The sequence below is a fragment of the Macaca nemestrina genome, chromosome 11 (assembly GCF_043159975.1).
Source record: "Macaca nemestrina isolate mMacNem1 chromosome 11, mMacNem.hap1, whole genome shotgun sequence".
Taxonomy (NCBI): domain Eukaryota; kingdom Metazoa; phylum Chordata; class Mammalia; order Primates; family Cercopithecidae; genus Macaca; species Macaca nemestrina.
The window spans coordinates 69210084-69235643 of NC_092135.1; the positions used below are offsets into that span (position 1 = coordinate 69210084).

Below are 25560 nucleotides of genomic sequence, written 5' to 3' on the forward strand. Positions count from 1 at the left end.
TCCTGAGTAACTGGGACTATAGGTGTGTGGCATATGCCCAGCTAATTTTTTTTTTAAATTTTTAGTAGAGACAAGGTCTCACTACGTTGCCCAGGCTGGTCTCTAACTCCTGGGCTCAGGCTGGTCTCTAATTCCTGGGCTCAAGTGATCCTCCTGCCTAGGCCTCTCAAAATGTTGGGATGATAGGGTGTGAGCCACTGCACCTGGCCTCATTCTCCTTCTTAAATAAGTTTTTCCTCTTTTCCTTGGTAACTTATAGTTTTGATGTAATTTTATCTTTAAATTTTCATTTTTATTTTCGATTCAGGGGGCCCATGTGTAAGTTTGTTACAAGCGTATGTCATATGGGGCTGGGGTTTGGGCTTCTTTCTATTGGTCCCATTACCCAGATAGTGAACATAGCCCCCAACAGGAAGGTTTTCAGCCTTGCCCACCCTCTCTCCCTTCCTCCTTTTAGAGTCTCCAGTGTCTGTTGTTCCCATCTTTATGTCCACATTAATCCAATTATGTAATTTTAAACTTACAGAAAAGTTGCAAGAATAGTGCAAAGAACTCCCATATACTCTTACTCAAATTCACCAATTTTTATTTTTACTCCAACTTAAATAAATTTCACATTTAGTTTTTTATTTGAGAGAAAAAATTAAGGTCTAGTTCTTTTCAAAGTTTGTATTTCCATTTATCTCTAGCCTAACTGGTAGAAAAACAGCAATTAATAGCACTGTTTTACAGCAAGGGAGACTGAGACACAGGGAAGTCTAACAGAACTCTGGGGTCCAGCATCACCTATGACCAACATAAGGAAGCCAGTCACCACTCAGCTTTGCAGTCTAGCTAGGCAACCTCTAGCCTGACCTCTTCCTGGTATCCCTGGCTCCTACACAAAGCCCTTGTTCCTGACCCTTAGTTTTGATGACTAGCATTACCCTTATTGTCCCAATCTTCGATGTGCCTTTTGCCTTTGGCCATTCTGGAGATCACCACACTCAATTCAGTCCACTAGGGACCTTACCCTGTCTCAGCCCTTAATAGCAAGCAACTTAAAAAGCAGTAGTATTGTCAAGTATGCACAACTCGGGATACCAGGTATCCTAGCACCTAGAATCATAGAGCCAAGAAACTTTGGCACTGATGTGACCATGAAATCATTCAGCACAACTCTTATATCAGATGAGGACACTGAGGCCCCAAGAGATTTAATATTTTGTCAGGGTCACATAGTGAAGTGAGCTGGTAGCAAAGGCATGACTAAAATTCTAGTTTTATTATTTTTTTAAACAACATACCGTTGCCTTGTTTTTATTATTACTAATAATTAATCACATGTAAAACAGTATGGCAGTTATTCCAAAAATTAAATATAGAACTACTGGCAATTCTACTTCTGGTATATGCCCCCAAAGAATTGAAAGCATGGCTTGAACAGATATATTTGTACACTGTATTTATTTATTTATTTATTTATTTATTTTGAGACAGGGTCTTGCTGTTGCCCAGCTAGAGTGCAGTGGCGTGATCACAGCTCACGGCAGCCTGGACCTCCTGAGCTCAAGCAATCCTCCCACCTCAGCCTCCTGAGTAGTTGGGACCACAGGCATGTGCCATCATGTCTGGCTCATTTATTTTTACTTTGTGTAGAGATGGGATCTCCCTATGTTTCCCAGGCTGGTCTCAAACCCCTGGCCTCAAGTGATCCTCCCACCTCAGCCTCTCAAAGTGCTGGGATTACAGGTGTGAGCCACCGTGCCCAGCCTGTGCTCTGTATTAATCAGCTCAGACTGCCATAAAAACCATCACAGTCTGGGTGGCTTAAACAACAAAAATTTATTTTCTTTAAGTTCTGGAGGCAAGAAGTCCAAGATCAAGGAGTTATCAGGGCTGGTTTCTGTTGAGGACTCCCCTCCTGGCTTGTAGGCAGCTACCTCTCACTGAGTCATCACACGGCCTCTTCTCTACACTTGTAGAGAAGGAGAGTGACAGAGGGGTGTCTTTTCCCTTTTTAAAAATAAGGACATCAGTCTTATTGGATTAGGGCCTCATCCTTCTGACCTCATTTAACCTTAATTACCTCCCTAAAAGCCCTGTCTCCAAATACAGTCACTTTGGAAGCTAGGGCCTCAACGTATAAATTTTGAGAGGACATGAGTCAGTTCATAACAACTATCTTCTCAGTTTTTTTTTGTTTGTTTTTGTTTTTTTTAGATGGAGTTTCACTCTTGTTGCCCAGGCTGGAGTGCAATGGCATGATCTCGGCTCACCGCCATCTCCACCTCCTGAGTTCAAGCGATTCTCCTGCCTTAGCCTCCTGAATAGCTGGGACTATAGGCATGTGCCATCACACCTGGCTAATTCTGTATTTTTAGTAGAGATGGGTTTTCTCCATGTTGGTCAGGCTGGTCTCGAACTCTCGACCTCAGGTGATCCACCCACCTCGGCCTCCCAAAGTTCTGGGATTACAGGCTGAGCCACTGTGCCCTGACTCTTCTCAGTTTTTTGTAAATCTAGAACTGTTCTAAAATATAAAATGCATTAATAAAATATTTAGATTCCCTAAGCAACCTAAGTGTCCATTAACAGACAAATGGACAATGAAAATGTGGTACATATCACAATAAAGTACTATACAGCCATAAATAGAGAATGAGATCCTGTCATTTGCATGGATGGAACTGGAGATCATTATGTTAAGTGAAATAATCCAGGCACAGAAAGACAAACTTCAGATATTCTCACTGATTTGTGGAAACTAAAAATTAAAACAATTGAACTCATTGAGATAGAGAGTAGAAGGATGGTTAACAGAGGCTGGGAATGGTAGTTGGGGGCGGGGTGGAGTGTGGGCATGGTTAATGGGTACAAAAATATAGTTAGAATGAATAAGATCTAGTATTTGATAGCACAACAGGGTGATTACAGTCAACAATAATTCATTGTACATTTAAAAATAACTAAAAGAATATAATTGAATTTTTTGTAACACAAAGGATAAGTGCTTTAGGTCATAAATACCCCATTTACCCTGATGTGAGTATTATGCATTGCCTGTCTGTACTAAAATATTTCATATATCCCATAAATATATATACCTACTATGTACTCACAAAAATTTTTTTAAAAATTTAGATACCCAAACCAAACTTTTAGAGATAAAAATACATCTGAGATGAAAATACGTTGGGTGGGAATAATGGCAGATTAAACCACGCAGAAGAAAAACTTATGGATTTTGAAGACACAGCAATAGAAATTTCACAATGAGCCGCCTCCACAGTGGGCCTGCGAGAATCGAGGCCCTCGCCAGCGTACCCAAGTATCAAAACCAGTTCACGGCCCGGTACCAGCGAATGTTGGTGGTCTATGGGATCGGCACCTGGTCTCTGGTGGGCTCAGTGCTTTGCTTTGGCTGGAAAATGGCAAAGCCATCAGGTATTGAAGTACAGCAAAAGGATGGCTCAACAAGTGGAGTACCCAGTGAACTATCTGAACCCCCAAAAGGGTTTTATGTGGAAACAATTGTTACATATAAAGAAGATTTTGTTCCAATTACTGAAAAGATCCTCAACAACTGGAAATCATGGACTGGAGGCCTTGGTGCAGAACCATGACTGGCGGCTGAATTCTGAAAACCAGGATTTGGTTCAACATTGAAATTTGATAGATGCCTTGCTTCCCATTTTGTGTTTGTGAAAAGCATATATATTTAATTTTGCTATAAAACATAATCACTAATAATGTGCAATAAATATTTTCTTGAAGGAAACTAAAAAAAAAAAGTTCACAATGAAACATAGGGAGAAAAAAAGTCAAAAAAAAAAAAAACCAGTTTCAATAAGCAGTGGAATAACTGCAAGTAACCTAATATATATGTAATTGAAGTCCTGAGAGAGAGTATATTAATTTGCTAGGGCTGCCATAACAAAATACCACAGACTGGGTAGCTTAAATAAAAATGTATTTTCTCACGTTCCTGGAGGCTGTAAGTCTAAGATCAAAGTGCTGACAGGTTCTGTTTCTCCTGAGGCCTCTCTCTTTGGCCAGTGGACAGCCACCTTCTTGCTGTCTCGTCTGAAGGCCTTTTCTTTATGTGTGCCTCCCTGTTATCTCTTCCTGTTCTTATATGGACACCAGTCATACTGGATTAGGGCCCCACCCTTAGAACTTTGTTAACCTTAATTACCCCTTTAAAGGCCCCATCTTCAAAAGCAGATTGAAAGGGGTTAGTTTCAACGTATGAATGCAATCCATTAACAGACAGGAAAGAAATACGAGAACAAAAATTTTTTTGAAGAAATAATGTCTGAAAATTGTCCAGTTTTGATGAAAATTCTAAACCCAGAGATCCAAGAAGCTCAACAAACCCAGGCACAAGACACAAGAAGAAAACGATACCACGGCACATGACAAATGGTCCAAAGCCAGAGACAACGAGAAAAACCTTAAAAGCAGTCAGGAAAAAAAAAAAAAGGTTTATTATGTATGGAATAAACAAGATAAGAATGAAAGTAGAAAGACTTCTTGTCAGAAACAATGCAAACCAGAAGAAAGTGAAGCAACATCTTTAAAGTACTGACAGAAAAAAATTGTCAACGTAGAATTTTATACCCAGTGAAAACCTTATAAAGACTTCTTCAGACATATAAAAGCTAAAAGCTTTTCACCAGCAAATCTGTACTATAAGAAATGTTAAAGGAAGTCCTTGAGGCAGAAGGAAAATGATATCAGATGGAAATCTAGATTTATACAAAGGAAAGAAGAGAATCAGAAGTGGTACCTATTTGAGTAGTAATAAAAGACTCTTTTGTTATTTAGAAAAACCTCTTTAAAGTGTAATTGACCATTTAAAGCAAAAATAATAAGATATTGTGGGACTATAATAAGTACAGTTGACCCTTGAAACACATGAGTTTAGACTGTGTGACTCCACATACAGAGATTTCTAAAAATAAATATATTGAAAACATTTTTGGAGATTTGAGACAATTTGAAAAAACAGATGAACTGCGTGCATATCTAGAAATATTAAAACAATTAAGAAAAAGTCATATCATGAATGCATAAAATATATGTAGATACTAAGCCTTTATCATTTACTACCATAAAAGATACACAAATCTATTATAAAAAGTTAAAATTTATCAAAACTTACGCACACAAACACAGACCATACATGGCACCATTTGAAGTCGAGTAAAATGTAAGCAAATATAAGAATGCAGTATTAAATCATAGCTGCATAAAATTAACAGCAGTACATACTGTACTACTATGTTGCTATTGTGAGCTCAAGTATTGGGAGTATCTGCTTAAAACACCACATGACCCTAATCTCCTTATGAGCAGTTGTCTCTTCAGTAAATTGCATATTGCAGTAAAAAGTGATCTCCCCTGGTTCTCGCTATTTTTCATTGTGTTTAGTACAATACCATAAACCTTGAATAACATCATGGGACCCATACAAAGTGCCACTAGTGATTCTGGAAGTGCTCCCAAGAAGAAGAGAAAAGTCATGACATTAAAAGAAAAAGTTGAATGGCTTGATATGTACCACCGTTTGCAGTCAGACACTGCAGTTGCCACCATTTCAGATAGATGATATATCTTGTAAATGGATGGTGTGAACTTCTGGTATGGATAAATATAGTACAGTACTGACAATGTATGTTCTCTTCTTTATGATTTTCTTAACATTGTCTTTTATCTTACTGTATTGTAGAAATACAGTGTATAATATATATATAAAATATGTGTTAATCAATTGTTTAGGTTATCAGTAAGGCTTCTGGTCAATAGAGGCTATTAGTAGTTAAGTTAGTTCAGCTTAGGGGAAGTCAAAAGCTATAGGAGAATTTTCTATTGTACAAGATGAAAGGGGAGGGCAGTGCCCCTAACCCTTGCATTGTTTGAGGGTCAACTGTAATTATAATATAAATGAGTTCTGAGTGTTGCTATGGGATTAAGCTGAAGCTGTGAGATAGGGATTGCTGCAGCAGTGTTAACTGAAACTGCCTATTTCCTCAGAGAGCTTATAACGTCGAACCATTTTTTACTTTTTCTGCATTAATTTTATCACAAACTAAGATGACTACTGCTTTATCTGATTTTTACCACTTGTGGTCTTAGTATAGTAATATCTAAGCACACAGTTCCTCCGGGTATAAGATCCCTTTATAGTATAAAGATCCCTTTAGTCCGTCTGAGCTGAGTGTGGTGGCTCATGCCTGTAATGTTAGCACTTTGGGAGGCCAAGGCGGGCTGATGGCTTAAGCCCAGGAGTTTGAGACCAGACTGGGAAACATGGTGAAACCCTGTCTGTAAAAAATACAAAACAAGAAGCCAGGTGTGCTGGCGCACGCCCGTAATCCCAGCTACTCAGGAGGCTGAGGTGGAAGGACACGTGAGCCCAGGGAGGTCAAGGCTGCAATGAGCCGTGATGGTGCCACTGCACTCCAGCCTGGGCAACAGGGTGAGACTCCATCTCAAAAACAAAAACAAAAAAAGTCTGTCTGGGCAGACTGGAGGGGCTCAGAGTCCTGTCTTTACTAATTTCAAACACAGTCATTTAAAATAAGTTTAGACTTAGCTTCTGACTCAACTTGGATAGGACTCTCCTTTTTGGGAAAATTAGGAAGAAGATGAGGTAAAAGTGTCTTCTTAAAAGTCAGAGGCAGAAATTTAACCGGGGGATCATAGATGGGCATAGCTAACTCAATAGGTCCTGTCTCTACCAGCTCAAGGTAGAGAAACACAAGAAAAACTCAACACCATAGGCTGTGTCATAAATAGGAAAAGGGGTTTGGGTTTGTAAAGTGGTCTGGATATTTCCTTATTCCCACATTTCCTTATTCCCCCTTATTAAAAACACCACTTTGGGTCACTTTTTAACATATTTATTTTATTTATTTATTTTTTTCAATAATATACTTCTCCAATAGAAGGCCAACTCCTTGATGGCAGGGCAGCTGCTTTGAGTTCGTAAAGTACAAGAACTAGTCTCTGGTAAGTGTGGCACAATGGAGAAGGAGGAACCACGCTTTATATTCATGCAAACATAAATCAGTGAAAAGCAATTGCCTGTAGGGATCAGGCCTGAGGGTGGGAGAGCAGTTGGGCAGAGATCAGCTACCATCTGGTATGATGACCTACATTTATTAATAGGAAAATGTGCATATTATGTCACTGAGTAAAACAACAGGTAATAAGATAGTGTGTAGTGTGCAAAGATAAATACTTGACAAGCTGCGGTGTGATTTTAGATTAATTTTATTTTTCTTGTTTGTTCATTTTCATGTACTACTTTTTTTTTTTTTTTTTAACAGAAGATACGTTTTACTTACTAAACTAGGGGGAAATAATACGAGTTTTTAAAAAATTGAATAAGATTCTGGACCCTCACTGAGAATTCAGATACTCAAGAGACTTTTCTTTTTCTTTCTTTTTTTTTTTTTTGAGACGGAGTCTCACTCTGTCGCCCAGGCTGGAGTGCAGTGGCCGGATCTCAGCTCACTGCAAGCTCCACCTCCTGGGTTTACGCCATTCTCCTGCCTCAGCCTCCCGAGCAGCTGGGACTACAGGCGCCCGCCACCTCGCCCGGCTAGTTTTTTGTATTTTTTAGTAGAGACGGGGTTTCACCGTGTTAGTCAGGATGGTCTCGATCTCCTGACCTCGTGATCCGCCTGTCTCGGCCTCCCAAAGTGCTGGGATTACAGGCTTGGGCCACCACGCCCGGCCTCAAGAGACTTTTCAAAATTCTCACCTGTCTTCAGTGGCATAGGGTGTTCTTACTTGGGGGACAGGGATTCGGGCACAGTCCCTTCAGTAGAAAATTAGCCACTCTTCGAACAGCCCGGGCAGCTCTTGAAAATACCAGGCTACGGCATCCTCCGGAAACCAACACAGAAATACAACCAACATTTCTCAAGAACACTGGAAACAACCGAATGGCCCAATATTATGTGATTTTTTAAGTAAATTATGGGACCGCCAGATAATTGGAATATTTGCAGCCATTAAAATCTACGGTTTATAAAAATATTTAATAACATGGGAAAATGCTCAAATTGTAACATTAAATTTAAAAAGTCATATATGGTGTTATGCTATTTGAGAAGAGAATTATATATGCAATTTAATTTCCAAAAGGAAATAGACCCAAATGTTAATAAATGTTATCCCTGGGTAATAAAAATATAAATAATTTCAGTTTCTTTACCCCTTTCTCTATTTTTAAAAATTCCTACCATGACTTAGTTTTATAATTAGAACACAAAATGTTATTATTATAATTATTTTAAAAGAAGTTGGCTTATAGAACTGGAGAGAGGTTCATGACACAGGCTCTAAAGCAGACAGCGTAGGTAAAAATCCTGGCTCCGACAAGTCAGCAAGCCACTGTCCCTCTCTGTGGCTCAATTTTCTTTTTCTTTTTTTTGAGACAGAGTCTTGCTCTGTTGCCTAGGCTAGAGTGCAGTGGCATTATCATGGCTCACTGTAAGCCTTGACCTCCCAGGCTCAAGCAATCCTTCTGCCTCAGCCTCCCAAGCAGCTGGGACTATAGGCACATGCCACCATGCCTGGTTAATTTTTAAAATTTTTTGTAGAGACAGGGTCTCACGTTTTTGCCCAGGCTGGTCTCAATCTCCTGGTCTCAAGGGATCCTTCCACTTTGGCTTCCCAAAGTGTTGGGATTACAGACATGAGCCATCGTGCCTGGCCTAATTTCCTGATCTTAAAATAGAGATAATGATAGTACCCATTTCATAGGATGACTATAAGATTAAATGAATCAATTAATAATAAAGTGCTTAAAATCGTGCCAGGCATATAGTAAATGCCTCCCAAAGTTATTATTATTGCTATTATTATTATTGTAAGTTGAAAGTTCTAGCCTCCTACCTATTCACAAGTTTAGCTTTCCAATAAAAGCTGTTTTCTGAACATAATCACAGACCTCCAAGACAAAGTGGAGCCTGTATACCATATTTATGGCAAGAAAACTCTCAAAAATTTCCTTGTGGATCCGGTAAATTAGCTTGCTGTATTAGGCAGTGAAGAGCAAACCAGTTAGAGAGCCAGCCTGTGGTTGCTTTTTTCTTTCTCTATGGCCTTGATGCTGTAGATGTGATCACTGAGTTATACCAGTTTATTCAAACAACAGAGGGGTAAAGAAGAGCTCTCTAAATTTTTCCTTGGTGCACTCCACATTTATAGTTGTATCTCACCTCTCAGAATTTGGGTCCAAATTTGGGTGAAAAGTCAATACTCAAGATTACCCAACTAATAAGAAGTAGATCTGGGATTTGAACTTATATCTGGTGCCACACTTTTTTTTTTTTGAGATGGCGTCTCACTCTGTAGCCCAGGGTGGAGTGCAGTGGCACAATCTTGGCTCAGTGCAACCTCTGCCTCCCATGGTTAAGCGATTCTTCTGCCTCAGCCTCCTGGGTAGCTGGGACTACAGGTGTACGACACCACACCCTGTTAATTTTTGTATTTTTAGTAGAGATGGGGTTTCACCGTGTTGGCCAGGACGGTTTCAAACTCCTGACCTCAGGTGATCCACCCTCCCCTTGGCTTCACAAAGTTCTGGGATTACAAGCGTAAGCCATCATTCCCAGCTTGACACCGTACCTTAGTGCTTAACCTATATATATGTAGTTTGTTTGTTTGTTTTTTAGATGGAGTCTTGCACTGTCACCAGGCTGGAGTGCAGTGGAGCGATCTCGGCTCACTGACTGCAACCTCCACCTCCTGGGTTCCAGCGATTCTCCCGCCTCAGCCTCCTGAGTAGCTGGGATTACAGGCTCACACCATCACGCCCAGCTAATTTTTGTATTTTTAGTAGAGACGGGGTTTCACCAAGTTGGCCAGGATGGTCTGGATCTCTTGATCTCATGATATGCCCGCCTCAGCCTCCCAAAGTGCTGGGATTACAGGTGTGAGCCACCGCACCCAGCTTAACCTATATCTTATGACACTTTCCAAATGAAAGAAGAAAAACTTCAAGAGGATCACTTTATCTATCAAAACCCAGTAGTGGGAGATAGAGAGGATCAGTTTGTTTTCCACTTCTCACTCCTAAATCTTATCAGCACAAAACAAATAAAGATCTAGCATGGCATCCGTGCAAAGATCAGCTCTTGACTCTAAAACAGAGCACAGAGCAGAAGGAAACTGTTTTCTTCATAAAACCAAGAATGAATTATAAGTGAGGCCCCAAGTGCACCATGAATTGGGCTAGAAATCTGAATCCCAGTGTCATTATTTCAGGGAAACAGAGTTTCTCAGATGAGCAACTACTCTGGGTGAATGCTTGGGAAACAACTGGTAACCTGGTGCTCTGAGAGCCTTGGGGTTTGGCCAGCTCCTGTAGCACGAATGGTCTGTGCTGTCAATCCCTATCTCTCTGTCATCTGTATCCCTGCCTACCTCGTAGTGATCTCTTTCACCTGTGTTGCTCCTGCTTAAAAACTAGAATGCCACAACCTCTGCAAAGCTTGCCCCTACCCTCTGGGGACAGTGAACCATTCTCTCCTCTACTGAGCTCACTGGCTCGGGACCTTTTCCTCCATGGCATTCCTTCTTGCTGTGGATTGATGCTTTCTGTCCTATCACACCCCAATGAACGCCTTTAGGTCGAAGCATACAACCTTTTTTTAAAAAAAAATTATTTTAGGATTGATGGAAATGCATTGAGATGATGAAAGTGAAATGATGGGCAGTGCCTGGTGCACAATAGGTGCTCAATAACTGTTCTTCCACTTTATTGGTTCTCCCACTTAGTGTTCCCAGCACTCAGTGTGATTCCTCAAACGCCATGGCTACTAAACAGATTGTTCATGTCTAAATAAATGAGTAAATAAATGAACACATTCTACCTCCTACCTCAAGGGCAGGTGTCATGTCTCCTGCTGATCTCTAGGAACATCTCCTTATTTTCATTTACATTTCTGAAACATGTGTAACAACATTGGTCACGTGGCGGGGTATAGTAAATAACTTAATTGATTTTCTTCTGTTGCAAAAGATGTTGGTAGATTGAAATTTTACCTCTAAGGCAGCTATAGGAAGATGTGTTCTCCTGTTTCATTTTGAGTAGAGTGAGATTGCCAGGGGTCTTATATATAGAGCTTTAGGTCTCTCTAATAACACCTTAGCTTAACCCACTTGCCAAGTAGAGAGTTGTTTTCCTTTCTTGATTTCTTTCTAAGCAGTCAATAACTAATATAAACTCTGGAAGAATAAGCTCTCCAAAAGTGAGGACCCTGGTGAAATCCAAACATTTACTGTTATGATCCTAAGTAAGGGCAGGGAAGTCAAATTTATTTCCATATCCCTAGTGCTAGCCTGGTATTTAATGCATAGTAGAGACTCAAAAAATATTTCTTTGATAAATGAAGTTGCTTTTAAGGCAGTAAAGAGAAGGAAATTTATTAAATCTGCAGTGTAATTTTGTGATTGTCTATGGCTTTAGAGTCACACAGTATAGAGATAAAAAAATAATAATTTGCATATCTGAATAGAATTGTACAATTGAAAAAAGTGTTTTCTCATATATTATATAGTATTATTTACATACCATTCATTGAGCCTCTACTGTATAATAGGTGCTTTGAATATCATTGTATCTAATCCTGACAACGCATCTTGAAATGTTATTATAATGCGATTTTATAGGTGGAAAAAACAAGCTTAGAGGGGCTAAATGATTTGCCCAAGGCCACAGACTAACTAGTATTGGTCCACACATTAAAATGTGAGCTTCACATAGCAGCATCTGGCACCAATAATAGCGCCTGCCATATAGTAGATGCTAAATAAAGATTTGTTGAATAATGAACCAGATCTGGCTGACTCCAAAGCCTTCATTCTTTTCATGACATCATTTCCTACTCCATAAACTGTCTTTTGAAGTATCAGAGCAAGTAGCACACTTCTTTACATCCATGAGGACCTGAGGTCCAGGGAAATGAAGTTAATTTTTCTACATTGCACACGAGTGACTGGGCCAGAAGCGGAACTCAAGTTTTCTGGCAGTATTATTTTCTTTTTTCCAGTCTGTATGGAGACCATGAGGCAGAGATAGGTTGTGGGCTGCTTCCTTTTCTCAGGAAAGTTCAGGGGTCTGGCCTGGAGAGGAACAGGTCCGAAGGAGTTATATCCAAAACTTTCCACCTAGAAAAGCGATTCAACGCTGGAGGAAAGTTACGTCCCCCGATAGAAGGATGGACTACTGGGGGCTACTTTCTTATTCACAACACTGGAATCTGATGTTTTGAGACAGGGCTAGTCCTGTGGTGAAGTCTAACCAGGCAGCTGAAACCTGATAGTGGTACTTCATCACACAATTGTATTTTTCCTAATCATATCACTTAAAATGGTCATGGGCCTTTAACTTTTTAAGGAAGAAATTGGTGTTAAATTATATATCTTAAAGTCATTATGATTTTTTTGGCCAAAAAAACCTTTTCTTCTCTTTTTTCATTGCATTTTTAACATCAAAAAAATGGGGGCTGGGCGTGGTGGCTCATGCCTATAATCCCAACACTTTCGGAGGCTGAGGCGGGTGGATCACCTGAGGTCGGGAGTTCAAGACCAGCCTGGCCAACATGGCGAAACCCCATCTCTACTAAAAATACAAAAATTAGCTGGACTTGGTGGTGGGCACCTGTATTCTCAACTCTTCAGGAGGCTGAGGCAGGAAAATCGCCTAGGAGGCGGAGGTTGCAGTGAGCTGAGATCGCGCCATTGCACTCCAGCCTGGGCAACAAGAGCAAAACTCCATCTCAAAATAAAGAAAATGGCTATGAACATCTTACTGTTAGTAGTAGTTTGTAGCTATGGCAACTCATATATCTATTTGTTAAGTACCCAACTAGCTGTGTCTCCATGCTAGGTGTACAGTTAAATAAGTAAGTAGATATATACATACATACATAAATAACTACAAGTTCACAATATTCCACACAGCATTAAGGAGATCATGTAAAATTGAACAAACATATACCAGGCCCACAATCAAATAAACCTACTATCTGAGATCATGTGCAATGAAGTCATTATAGCTACACAGGTCAAGAGACTAGACCATCTCAAAGTCATTTCTTCCTTGCTTTCAACTTCTCCATCCTTCCTTTCTTTTTCCATCTGTTTGTTTGTTTTTAATCTCTGAGTATTTTGCCTGTTAATCTTTTCAAAGCATCAAAGTCTGAGTGAAGATAGACCAGAGCCCGCTCTAGTTACACCCACCTCAGGAATCCCCAAACCTAAGCTCTCAACAATAGCTTGCAGAAAAGCCATACAAACCATTCCTGGTTGGGAAAGAAGTCATTCTCATCAGCAGCTCATATGCTGACAAAGCCCAACAAAGGAGACCACATGTGGCCGTCATAACTGCATGGATATGCCTCTCACAGCTGACATGTCTCTCCCTTCCTGGATTCTCACACAGTGTCTCGTACACGCCTTGGCAAAACTCACTCCAAAGACACCACAGAGTATTGGAGCTATGTTTTCCTTGTCTCTTGTTCCTCCCCTCATCTCCACACTTAATAACTCCACATTGCACAGTGGAACACTTGGCAAGGCAAGAAAGAAATCAAGCCTGGATGCTAGGGACAGCTCCTGTCATGAGAAGGATCCATGATTGTCTCTTGCCCTTTTCTCTCCTCCTCAGTGCACTTCTGCTTTCCCCTAATTTTTCCATCTTATACATCTTTTATTGTTTTCTAAATATAGACGCGCTAAAACCTCTGTGGAAAGACATCTATTGAAACCAGAGTGATAGCAAGCAATGTGCCCAGCAGGCAAATCGCAAAACAAATAGAGGGTGCACTCAGCACTTTTTTCTTCTGCTGCACAAAAGAACCCAAATAACGCTCCTGGAACCATGGGTTGAGTAATCAAGTCCTTTTCCTGGATGTACAACAGCACAGCTTTGGGAGATAACTAATTCAGCTCATGTAATTGTACACCCGTCTAGAAGAGGAAAAGGAAGCACAAAAAGAGAGAAAAGGAGAACAGGCCAAACTTTTAATGGCTTGCCCTCCTTTTGCACCTGCCATGACTTGCAAGCAGAATATTGTATCCCAGCTGGCCACTTGTTCTGAATCTGAGACCCCAAGATACCCATTGCCCTTGGAATTAAAGAATTATAAATGGAATTTTTGCACCTGCAAATTAAAAAGAAAAAAGATAGCAAGAAAACTTGGAAAGGTCCCTTGAAACATTTCTATCACCCTTGTCAGGCTGTGTTTACTGCCTCTGGTGAATGCTAACCAGACACATGAGTAAGGACTCTTGAGGACAATTTAGCTGTTTCACTGAAATTAATTTTGATTCCTACGGATTAACCATAAAGACATGCACTGGCTGCAGGTGTGCCAAAGCCAGCATTCGGAGAAAATCCAAACAAATTTTGTGGAGACGGTTAATGACTCCCGCAAAATTAACTTAAATTGAAATAGTCTAAGAACATATGGAAAGAATCAATCATTTCTCATTTTGAATGAATATTATTTTAGCATGCATAGATTTCTGATACAATTTTCTTCCTTTCCCTTAAGGGTCAAGAAGTACTCAAACACTAAGTCTTTTCGCAAAAGAGAAGTTTTTTTTTTCTCCAAGAAAGAGGATAAACGTGTTTCATAAATCTTTTTACTTGTTTAATGCAGAAATTTACATCTGGAGTTCCATAGACACTGTTCAAAGCCCTCTCAGAAAACACAACTCTGCTCTTGGGGTAATCACGCTTTTCTAGTGTCTGGACACTGGCTCTGACTTCCATTTAGAATAAGATCTGGGCCCACTTGTTATGCATGTCCATATTAACTAGACAAGTCATAGAATTTAAATGTGATATGAGGCGACAGCACAGAGGCAATAGCAATAGAATAGAATTAGAAAAGTCTTTTTCAAGTGTTTGGAAGGAAATTACTACATTAACAAAATCCCACAGCCACATGTTCACACTCTTGTACCCCCATTCCACGTGCAAAGCTGTCTCCAGAGTTCTATCTCCAGGGGAGTGAAACAGTGGCAGGTGCAGCCATCTTAAGCAGGGGCTCCCCCGGCGTTAGTGCCACCCATGATGTTTCTTCTCCAAGACCTTCCTCTAATCTCATTTATAGTTTATTTACCCAAGTTATTTACACTTTGTTCCAGAAAATAGTTAAGACAACATTAGTAATATAAATCCTCATCCACATCAATCACAGATATCAGCTGTCTAGTCTTTACTCATTCTTCATTCAACAAATATAGATTATGGTTTTGTATCCTACCAGGCATTATTTTAGGCACAGGGCAGGAGAGAATACAAAGAAGAAGAAAAACTGGTCCCCTTATTCTTGAGGACCATATAATTTAGGGGTCAAATGGATGCATAAACTTCTAAATAAAAACATAGCAACACTGTTCGTGCAAAAATCATGTACTAATATTTTTCTCTCTTTTAACTTTGCATTTATTTTCACATATATTTATCAAAAACCTATTATGTGTCAGGCAGTATGCTAAGAATTGGGGATATAACTCTGGATACAAAAATCCAAAGAAGAATTTCAAAACAACATTCCACAATTCCAGGGGTAGCAGGAAAGAAGTCACAGACACCTATTTGTAATGTTTGTGCCTCTAGAGATGGAGCAGAGAATTGAGAAATTTTTTTTAAAAGTTATTTCTATGTGGGTTGGGAAGAAATCCTAAATTTTGTGGAAAGCAGAGAAATAGGGAGTGGTAAAGAACTAATGACTGCCTCGTTCAGCTTTCCTTAGGCTAATGTTACAATTAATCCCTGTTCCCTGAGCATTCATCATTCTGGGGAGTGGGGGGCTGATTGTGGAGGATTAAATCCAGATTCCAGCAGTTGGGGGACCAAGCATTAATTGTATAAAATTCACAAAAGAGGTCACCTGGAATTGGCTGTATAAATAATTAAAAAGTAGGAAAAAAAGGAAATATGAGATAGCCAGAAAAGAAAGTCTTTGAGAGAAAAGGAAAGCTGGAGAAAGATATAATAAAAAACAAAATGAGACAGTAACAGGCCAAAAGGGTAATATCTTTCCTCTGGTCCTGCTGACTAGAATCCTGGTTCAAATCCTTAGCCAATTAATTGGTGTAATCATTAGTTTATGGGCTCCATCTGCCTAGCATCCCTAGAGGACTGTGACCGTGCTCTGGTCATCCATGTCTCCAAACCTCAGCACAGTGTCTGGCCCAGAGTTGGCCTTCAGTAAGTGTTGCTTAAATAAATTAAAAAAAAAAAAAGTGAATCATGTGAAAGAGAGGATAGAAGGAAGTTAAACACACAAATAGATGAGGAGCTCTTCAAAAAAATTCAGGGAAAATGTGTATTATGAAAAACCTACACAGATAATTCAAAATGTGTGCACAAAAATAAACTCATACTAATTTGTTATAGCATGTCTGAACAGGATCTAGTTTGGGGCACTAAGAAGGATAAGACATCAGTTTGAGAACAGTCCCCATCAGAGCAACATGAATTCTATTAATAAAACTGAAGCAACAACTAACGTCAAGGCTGGGCACAGTGGCTCATACCTATAATCCCAGCACTTTGGGAGGTTGACATGGGCGGATCACCTGAGGTCAGGAGATCAAGACCAGCCTGGCCAACATGGTGAAACCCCGTCTCTACTAAAAATACAAAAATTAGCAGGGCATGGTGGCACGCACCTGTAATCCCAGGTACTCGGGAGGCTGAGGCAGGAGAATCGCTTGAATCGGGGAGGTGGAGGTTGCAGCGAGCCGAGATAACGCCACTACATTCCTGCTTGGGACAGAGCGAGACTCCGTCTAAAAAAAAAAAAAAAAAAAAAAAAAAGAACTAACATCAAATGTATGGTTTGGGTAGAAAAATAGTGAAATCATTGATGCTTTACAAAAAGTTTATGGAGACAATGTCCCAAAGAGATCAGCAGGGGTCTTTCTATGTTGCCCAAGCTGGCCTTGAACTCCTGGACACAAGCAATACTTCTGCCTTGGCCTCCCAAAGTGCTGGAATTACAGGGTGAGCCACCGTGTCCAGCCCTGAAATTATTTTTGTTTTGTAATCTTAAAAAGTCTTTAGCCAAGCCTGGTGTCTTACACCTGTAATTCCAACACTTTGGGACGTTGAGGTGGAAGGACTGCTTAAGGCCCGGAGTTCGAGACCAGCCTGAGCAACATAGCGAGACCTCATTTCTACTACAAATTTAATAAATTAGCTGGGTGTGGCAGCATGCACCTGTACTCTTAACTACTTGAGAGGCTGAGGCAGGAGGACTGCTTGAGCCCAGAAGTTCAAGGTTGCAGTGAGCTATGATCTCACCACTGCACTCCAGCCTGGCAACAGAGTGAGACTCTGTCTCTAAAAATAAAAATTAAAAATATCCTTTACAGGGCATCCATTTTTCTTCAGATGACAATGCAAAAAAGATTGCCCTGGCTGAGTGCAGTGGTTCACGCCTGTAATCCCAGCACTTTGGGAGGCCGAGGCAGGCGGGTCACTTGAGGCCAGGAGTTCGAGACCAGCCTGGTCAATATGGTGGGTCAACGTGGTGAACCCTGTCTCTACTAAAAATAAAAATAAAATAAAAAAAAAAATTAGCCTGGCATAGTGGTGCATGCCTGTAATCTCAGTCACTTGGGAGGCTGAAGCAGGAGAATTGCTTAAACACAGGAGGTGGAGGTTGGAGTGAGCTGAGATAATGCCACTGCACTCCAGCCTGGGTGACAGAGTGAGACTCCATTTCAAAAGAAAAAAAAAGACTGCCTTGACATGGTTACATTCCCAGGACCCTGCGTTCTTTAGGAAAAGATTAAATGGCTGGTATCATTGTTTACAAAAGTGTCTTGGACTTGATGGAGCTTATGTTGAAAAATAAAGCTTATATTTTTCATTTTTATCTTTTAATTTAATAATTTTCCATGAACTTTTTGAAGTCCCCTCTATTCTGTACACAGGAGGCTTCAGTTATATCCCCTAAGTTTTGGTATGTTGTGTCTTCATTTTTCCTCCTTTCAAAGTACTTTTTGCCTCTCAAATTATTTTCAGATTCTCTTTTGATTTCTTCTTTGTTCTTTGACCCATGAGTTATTTAGGAGTATGTTGTTTAACTTCCACATATTGTGTTTCCCAGCATTTCCACAGGAAAATGACAATGTTAAACTGAGAGGCCCAAAAAGAACACCATTTGGAGAGGACAGGACATAGTTCAGAATGAGCAAAAGGTTTCCTGGTGACCTCTGCTAAGAATGAACTCGTCTACATACACCTGCCCTCCAGCTCTCCACCCAGAGAACACAGATGCGCTCAGCAAATACTTTTTTTTTTTTTTTTTTTTGAGATGGTGTCTCACTCTGTTGGCTGGAGTACAGTGGCATGATCTCGGCTCACTGCAACCTCCACCTCCCAGGTTCAAGCAATTCTCCTGCCTCAGCCTCCCGAGTAGCTGGGGCTACAGGTGCACACCACCATTCCCGACTAATTTTTTTGTATTTTTAGTAGAGACAGGGTTTCACCATGCTGGCCAGGCTGGTCTTGAACTCCTGACCTCGTGATCTTCCCACCTTGGCCTCTCAAAGTGCTGGGATTACAGGCATGAGCCACCGTGCCTGACCAGGCTAACATTTTTTGAAAGCTTCCTACGGTGCTGGGTTATGTGAATTATTATAACTATTACAATAACCTTATGAGGTAGGTACTATTATCCCCATTTTACAAATGAGTTGAGACCTAGAGAAATTAAGTACCTTTCCAAAGATCACCCAGCCCAAAAATGGCAGAATGAAGATTTGAACCTATCCTCCTAACCATCATGCCCTATCACCTGCCTGGAATTCCGATTCTCCTACGTGCTACATAGTACCATGTCTCAGACCATGCGTGGACATCAGTTTCTCATCCATGAGTTGGAAGAATATGTATTTGCTGGGCCGGGTGCAGTGGCTCATGCCTGTAATCCCAGCACTTTGGGAGGCCAAGGCACCTGTAATCCCAGCTACTCGGGAGGCTGAGGCAGGAGAATCGCTTGAACCTGGGAGGTGGAGCTTGCGGTGAGTGGAGTTGGTGCCACTGCACTCCAGCCTGGGTGACAGAGCGAGACTCTGTCTCAAAAAAAAAGAAAAGAAAAACAAAAATCCAGTGTTTTTGTTAGCACTTTGGGGCCTGGAGTTGGAAGCCTTTAATGTTAAACATGCTGCTGTACTCTTGGGCCCCCACTGATTCCTGGGTTTGAATCCTGGCTCTCTCATATGATAGCTTAGGAGACCTTGACCGGGCCACTTACCCTCTCTGCATCTCAGTGTCCTTGTCTCTCAAAGGTGCCCTCACAAGGTGATTGTGAGTAGATGAATGAATATGGGTAAAGCTCAAATAGTCCCTGACCCATGCTAAGTAGAGACCCCATCCCTACACTGATGAAATTTAAATTCTTGTTAGGGAAACAGGCAAAAACCAATAAAGAGGTAATTATGCAAAATAGTTACCAATTGTGGTAAGTGCTATGAAGGCTGAAATAATGCTTAAAGAAAGAATGGGGAGGGGAACCTACTTAAGTGATTAGGTGGTCAGGGAAGCCTTTCCCAAGGAGGAAACATTTCAGCTAAAAGCTAAAGGATAAAAGGATAAATAGAACTAAGGAACATCTTAATCTCAGCCTTACCAAGAGCTGAAGGAAATACTTTCTTTCTTTTTTTTTTTTTTTTTGAGACTGAGTCTGGCTCTGTCGCCCAGGCTGGAGTGCAGTGGCCGGATCTCAGCTCACTGCAAGCTCTGCCTCCCGGGTTTACGCCATTCTCCTGCCTCAGTCTCCCGAGTAGCTGGGACCACAGGCGCCCGCCACTTCGCCCGGCTAGTTTTTTGTATTTTTTAGTGGAGATGGGGTTTCACCGTGTTAGCCAGGATGGTCTCGATCTCCTGACCTCGTGATCCGCCCGTCTCGGCCTCCCAAAGTGAGGAAATACTTTCAAAGCATAGGGAACATCAAATGCAAATGGCCAGAAATGCATTTCAGATTGAATTCCTACAATATCTGCTATTGTAGAATTCCTTAACATGAATGTATCATTTTTACATAAACATGATAGCAAGTGAGATACGTGATGAGACAAGAACATGTGTCAAATACACATTCCTGAACATTGCTCAGCATTTAATTGAGCTGTGCCCATGTGTTACAATGGTATACTAATGTGTGCAATTTTATATAAATGGACACGTGTAGACCTGAATTTTTCTAAAGCACTAATGCAGACCTAAACGTTAATAAGTGACACATTTAAGATATTCAATTAATGGATAAGCAGAAACTGACTAGAAAAATTAAAAGAATAAAAAATAATATTCAAATAAAACCACAAAAGACACAGGAGGAACTCTTGTTTTTAGGCTTGCACAAAAATTCACCTGGCAGCACAAGTTGATGTGTGACCTGTTTCCCATGTGTTAAAAATTTTGATATATAACACGTTTGGATGTGCATGTTCCTGTGCTTTAGGCGAGTTCTTTTTTTTTTTTTTTTTTGAGATGGAGTCTCATTCTGTTGCCCAAGCTGGAACGGAGTGGTGCAATCTCAGCTCACTGCAACCTCTGCCTCCGATGTTCAAGCAATTATCCTGCCTCAGCCTCCCGAATAGCTGGGACTACAGGCATGTGCCACCATGCCCAGCTAATTTTTATATTTTAAGTAGAGATGGGGTTTCACTATGTTGGCCAGGTTGGTCTCAAACTCCTGACCTCAAGTGATCCACCTGCCTTGGCCTCCTAAAGTGCTGGGATTACAGATGTGAGCCACCGTGCCCATCCTCGAGGGCAGTATTTTAATAGTTAGAAATACATATATTTAGAACAGGAAAGAAATGTCTGTGGAACCCCTAACATAATTTCATTAAACTCTTCAGTGTCACAGAACAGTTTGAAAAGGACTACTGCAAAATAATCCCAGATGGGAAAAAGTTAATTTTGCACCATCCTCCATTCTCTCCTTAGTGACTAGTTTCATTTCATTCATTCACTGAACAAATGTACTGAGCTCTGTGCTCATTACTCTTTATCCCATGCTCTCCTCCTGCCCTCACCTATTCTCCATTCTTCTCTGCCCGGGGGTGGTGGGAGTGGTCCCCTAAGGGCTACATCATCCAGGATCTCTGCCCTCTGGCTTCTGATTCCCTACAGCCAGTGGGAGCAAGATATGGTTCTGGCAGTGACGGGAACTAGAGCTCCTGCTGGGTGCTCCTCTTAGGCACCTCCAGTGCTCACCAGCTCTAGTAATGGCTTTTCCTCTCCTTTGTAGGCTAACTGCTCCCCTCTTTTGCTAGTCTCTTGGTGCCTCAGCATCCTTTGTGGGTTTCCTTAACCTTGCCCACACTTCTATAAATTGCCCCTTCATTAACATCTCTTCAAAATCCAAAATGAATGTATTTTCTTTTGCCTGCTAAGACCCTGACTCAAACGAGCCTCTACTATGTTCTAGACCATCCCTGTCCAATAAAAGTATAACAGGAGCCATATATATACTTTTAAATTTTCTAGTAGCCATGTAAGACAGTAAAAAGATGCAGATACAATTAATTTTAATAATATATCCTATTTAACACAATACATCCCAAATATTATCATTTTAACATGTAATCATAAAAATTTATTAGTGAGATAGTTTACATTCTCTGTCTCTCTTTTTTTTTTTTTTTTTTTGAGACAGTCTCTGTCTGTCGCCCAGGCTAGAGTGCAGTGGTGAGATCTCAGCTCACTGCAACCTCCGTCTCCTGAGTTCAAATGGTTCTCCTGCCTTAGCCTCCTGAGTAGCTGGGATTACAGGTGCCTGTATCATGCCTGGCTAATTTCTGCATTTTCAGTAGAGTCAGGGTTTCCCCATGTTGGCCAGCACGGTCTCGAACTCCTGACCTCAGGTGATCCACTCGCCTCGGCCTCCCAAAGTGCTGGGATTACAGGCATGAGCCACCATGCCTGGCTCTTTTTTTTTTTTTTTTTTTCGTTGAGACAGAGTCTTACTGTGTTGCCCAGGCTGGAGTGCAGGGGTGCGATCTCGGCCTACTGCAACCTCTGCATCTCAGGTTCAAGTGATTCTTGAGCCTCAGCCTCCCAAGTAGCTGGGATTACAGACATTCACCACTACGCCTGGCCAATTTTTTGTATTTTTAGTAGACAGGGTTTTGCCATGTTGGCCAGACTGGTCTCGAACTCCCGGCCTCAAGTGATCTGCCTGCCTCAGCCTCCAAAAATGCTGGGATTACAGGTATAAGCTACTGTACCCAGCCTACATTCTCTTATTCATATTAGGTTGACAAAACCCGATGTGTGTTTTACACTCGCAACAATCTCAGTTGGAATTTATCACATTTCAAGTGCTCAATACCCACATGTAGCTGACAGCTTCCATACAGCACAAGGTACTTCTGGATACTGCTTCAGGGCTGGAGATAGATGCAAAATACAGTCCCTAACATCTTAGAGATGATGGTCCTGTAAGAAAGATGGACACACAAACTATTAGAAAACAATGCAGCAAATGCGTAATTAATGCTGTGTACAAGATGCCATGGGAATAGAGCTCTTTCCATCAATGGGGTTTACAGAGAGATAATAGATAATAACATTTGAGTAGATCCTGAATGATCAAGGATTCTGCCAAGAAAACAAGAGGGTGGAGAGGACAATGCAGGCAGACAGAGAGAATCCTCACCTTTCCATCTACCCTTGCTGTAACAGCTCTTCTCTGACTATGCTCCTGAGACGGGCACCCTGCACACCAAGGGTACACTTGGATCTCGCTAGCTACTGTGGTCCAGGTTTGGATGGACCTCTGCAGTCTTAGCACAGGCTCAAGGAGTATAAGTTTTCAAAGGAAACACAACTAGGAAATAAGGGCGAGATATGAATGTGGGGAGAATGCCTATAAACAGACATGACGAGAGAGCCTGGAGTCAGTTTCCTAAGGTAATGGAACTCTGGTCACTGATAGGCTTCATTGGCTCAGGTTTCTGGGCACAAAGCCTAACATAATTTTCCTCATCTAATCTGCTTCCTTTGCTATTCAGAAAGCATTGTCACAGGCTCATTGTTTTTAACCTTTGGCAACATTTTGGTTGTTACTGTTTTTCATCTTCTCCCCTTATATTTCTCTAGTAGTCCCAAGGACTTGAGGACCAGCACTGACCTCCCTCTAGACTATCTCTCTCATATGAAAATCCTACTACTTTTAGTCAAATATATCTCTCTTTTCCCATTTCAAAACTCAGACACCCTATAGGATAGCTCAAAAACTTCTTATTTTGGCCAGGCATGGCGGTTCACGCCTATAATGCCGGCACTTGGGGAGGCCGAGGTGGGAGGATGGCTTGAGGACAGGAGTTTGAGAACAGCCTGGGCCACATAAGGAGACCCTGTCTCTAAAAAAAATTTAAAAAGTAGCCAGGTGTACTGGCACGCACCTGTGGTCCCAGCTACTCAGGAGGCTGAAGTGGAAGGATCACCTGAGCCCAGGAGGTTGAGGCTGCAGTGAGCCATGATCACGTCACCGCACTTTATCCTGGGTGACAGAGCGAGACCCTCTCTCACAACAAACAAACCAACAAACAAAAAGAAGTTCTTATTTTTGTCTCAGAGGCAATGTTTGTTCTCTACTCTCTGAAGGGAGGTTATAACTTAAGTGACCCAAGGCCAAGGAATGGTCACGTGTTTTCCGCTCTAACTTACCTTCTCAGCATACTTTGTTAGATATTTTTGGAAGATTCACCTCACTCTCCTAAATCCTCCAAACCTCAGTTTTCTAACATAAAAGTACATCACACACATAACAGCAACAAAATAGAGCTGCTCACCTTTCAAGCCTAGGGCCTCCTGGGAGTTTCTCTGATCTGCTTTGGGAAGCCATCAAGTTCCCTGCAGACCTCTTTGCGTAACTCCATGATACTTAATAGCTGGTGAGGATTTTTAAGGATACCCAAGCAGTAATGGGAGAGGAAAGGAGGATAACTATTCTTAGATACTAAAAAAGAAGTATGCACTTAACTCAGACAAACATTCTGGCGCCTTTCTGTATGAGCAGAATCCTGATTTCCAGGAGGCTGGAAAGCCATGGCTAACTGTTTACATCCTTGGTCTACAGCAGTCAGATGGTATACACTGTAGCCTTATTTTCCTTGTCTCCTTCTTAAATCAACCATAAATCATTCTCAATGCCAAGCTTTCTGCAAAAATTTCCTGTGGTTTCTTTTAGTCTCTTATTGTGATTCCCATTGGCAATAATGTCGGCATCTGTTCTCCATACCAGCACTATTTGCAAACACTTTGAGACCATGCCCTTGATTACTACTCAAAAGTTCAACTTCTGTTTTCTCAGAGCCAAAACACACACTGTATTATCCAGTTTAAATAGTTTCCAATCCTCATCTGGGCAGCAGGCTTCATCAGTTCCTCCCATTACTCATATTGTTTTTTTTTAATGCTTTTAATTCTTTTCTTTCAATTGACTCATGTAGGGATGAATAACTTTGGTCTTCAACACTGCTAACCTTCCCACTCTGAGCTGTGCTTCATTCCCTCCTCAAGGATCTCTTCCATCCATGATGTCGTGGATTCTAAGAGGTTCTTTTACTCCCCAAAGCAGTTTATTAATACCACCTTTATGTTTTTCCTCTCCATGGTCTAAATTAGATCTCAGAAAATAAATACATAAATAAATAGGATCTCAGTACGCTAGGAATTAGGCAACAATTGTATATACAGAATCAGTTATGGCCAGGCACGGTGGCTCACGCCTATAATCCTGGCACTTTGGGAGGCCGAGGCGAACGGATCACGAGGTCAGGAAATCGAGACCATCCTGGCCAACAAGGTGAAACTCCGTCTCTACTAAAATACAAAAAATTAGCTGGGCATGGTGGCGGGCACCTGTAGTCCCAGCTACTCAGGAGGCTGAGGCAGGGGAATCGCTTGAACCCAGGAGGCAGAGGTTGCAGTGAGCCGAGATCGTGCCACTGCACTGCAGCCTGGCGACAGAGCAAGACTCAGTCTCAAAAAAAAAAAAAAAAAGAAAAAGAATCAGTTATTCTTAAAGAGAAATAATTTATATGGTTTACAATATCTTTTCTCTCTCTGGCTTAAAACATTTTGTTTGTAATGTGCACGTGAGTATGTGCATGGTTTGGGTTTGGTTTTGATTTTGTGAGTGCGTGTATGTATGTGGTTTGATTTTGCTTGTTTGGTATTTTTCTAAATGATTTGGTTGAACAGTTATTCAACAGAGATGATGCACCATTCTGAGCACTGTCAGGCAGTTAACATTTTTATGAGCTGCCCCTTTGGCATAGACTCTGTGTTTCTGGACTTGTGAGAAAATACATACTCGTACGCTCATATGTGCATGCCTGAACATACACACAAAACCAATACAGTAATTAAAACAACAGAGAAAGACACTTAGCCAAACCCAGCAGACCAAATGATTACATCTATGTTTTATAAAGACTTCTAAGTTAATCAAAGATATTTATGCATTTATACAAATACCAGAGGAAATCATAAATTGTAACGAAAATCAG

The 25560-nt window shown here is 41.0% G+C and overlaps 2 protein-coding genes across 2 annotated transcripts in view; one reads left to right on the top strand and one right to left on the bottom strand.

Moving 5' to 3' along the window:
* The window catches only part of LOC105483247 (methyltransferase 8, tRNA N3-cytidine), a 225457-nt gene that overhangs the window by 104323 nt on the left and 95574 nt on the right, over positions 1-25560 (bottom strand). The window contains 2 exon segments of the mRNA XM_071072927.1: positions 16693-16812; positions 22378-22480. The gene's annotated coding sequence lies outside the window, so the exon portion shown is untranslated.
* Positions 3255-3605, top strand: LOC112426964 (small integral membrane protein 26-like). The gene has a single exon (XM_024793254.2). The coding sequence runs from the start codon at positions 3255-3257 to the stop codon at positions 3603-3605; it is 351 nt and encodes a 116-aa protein (XP_024649022.1).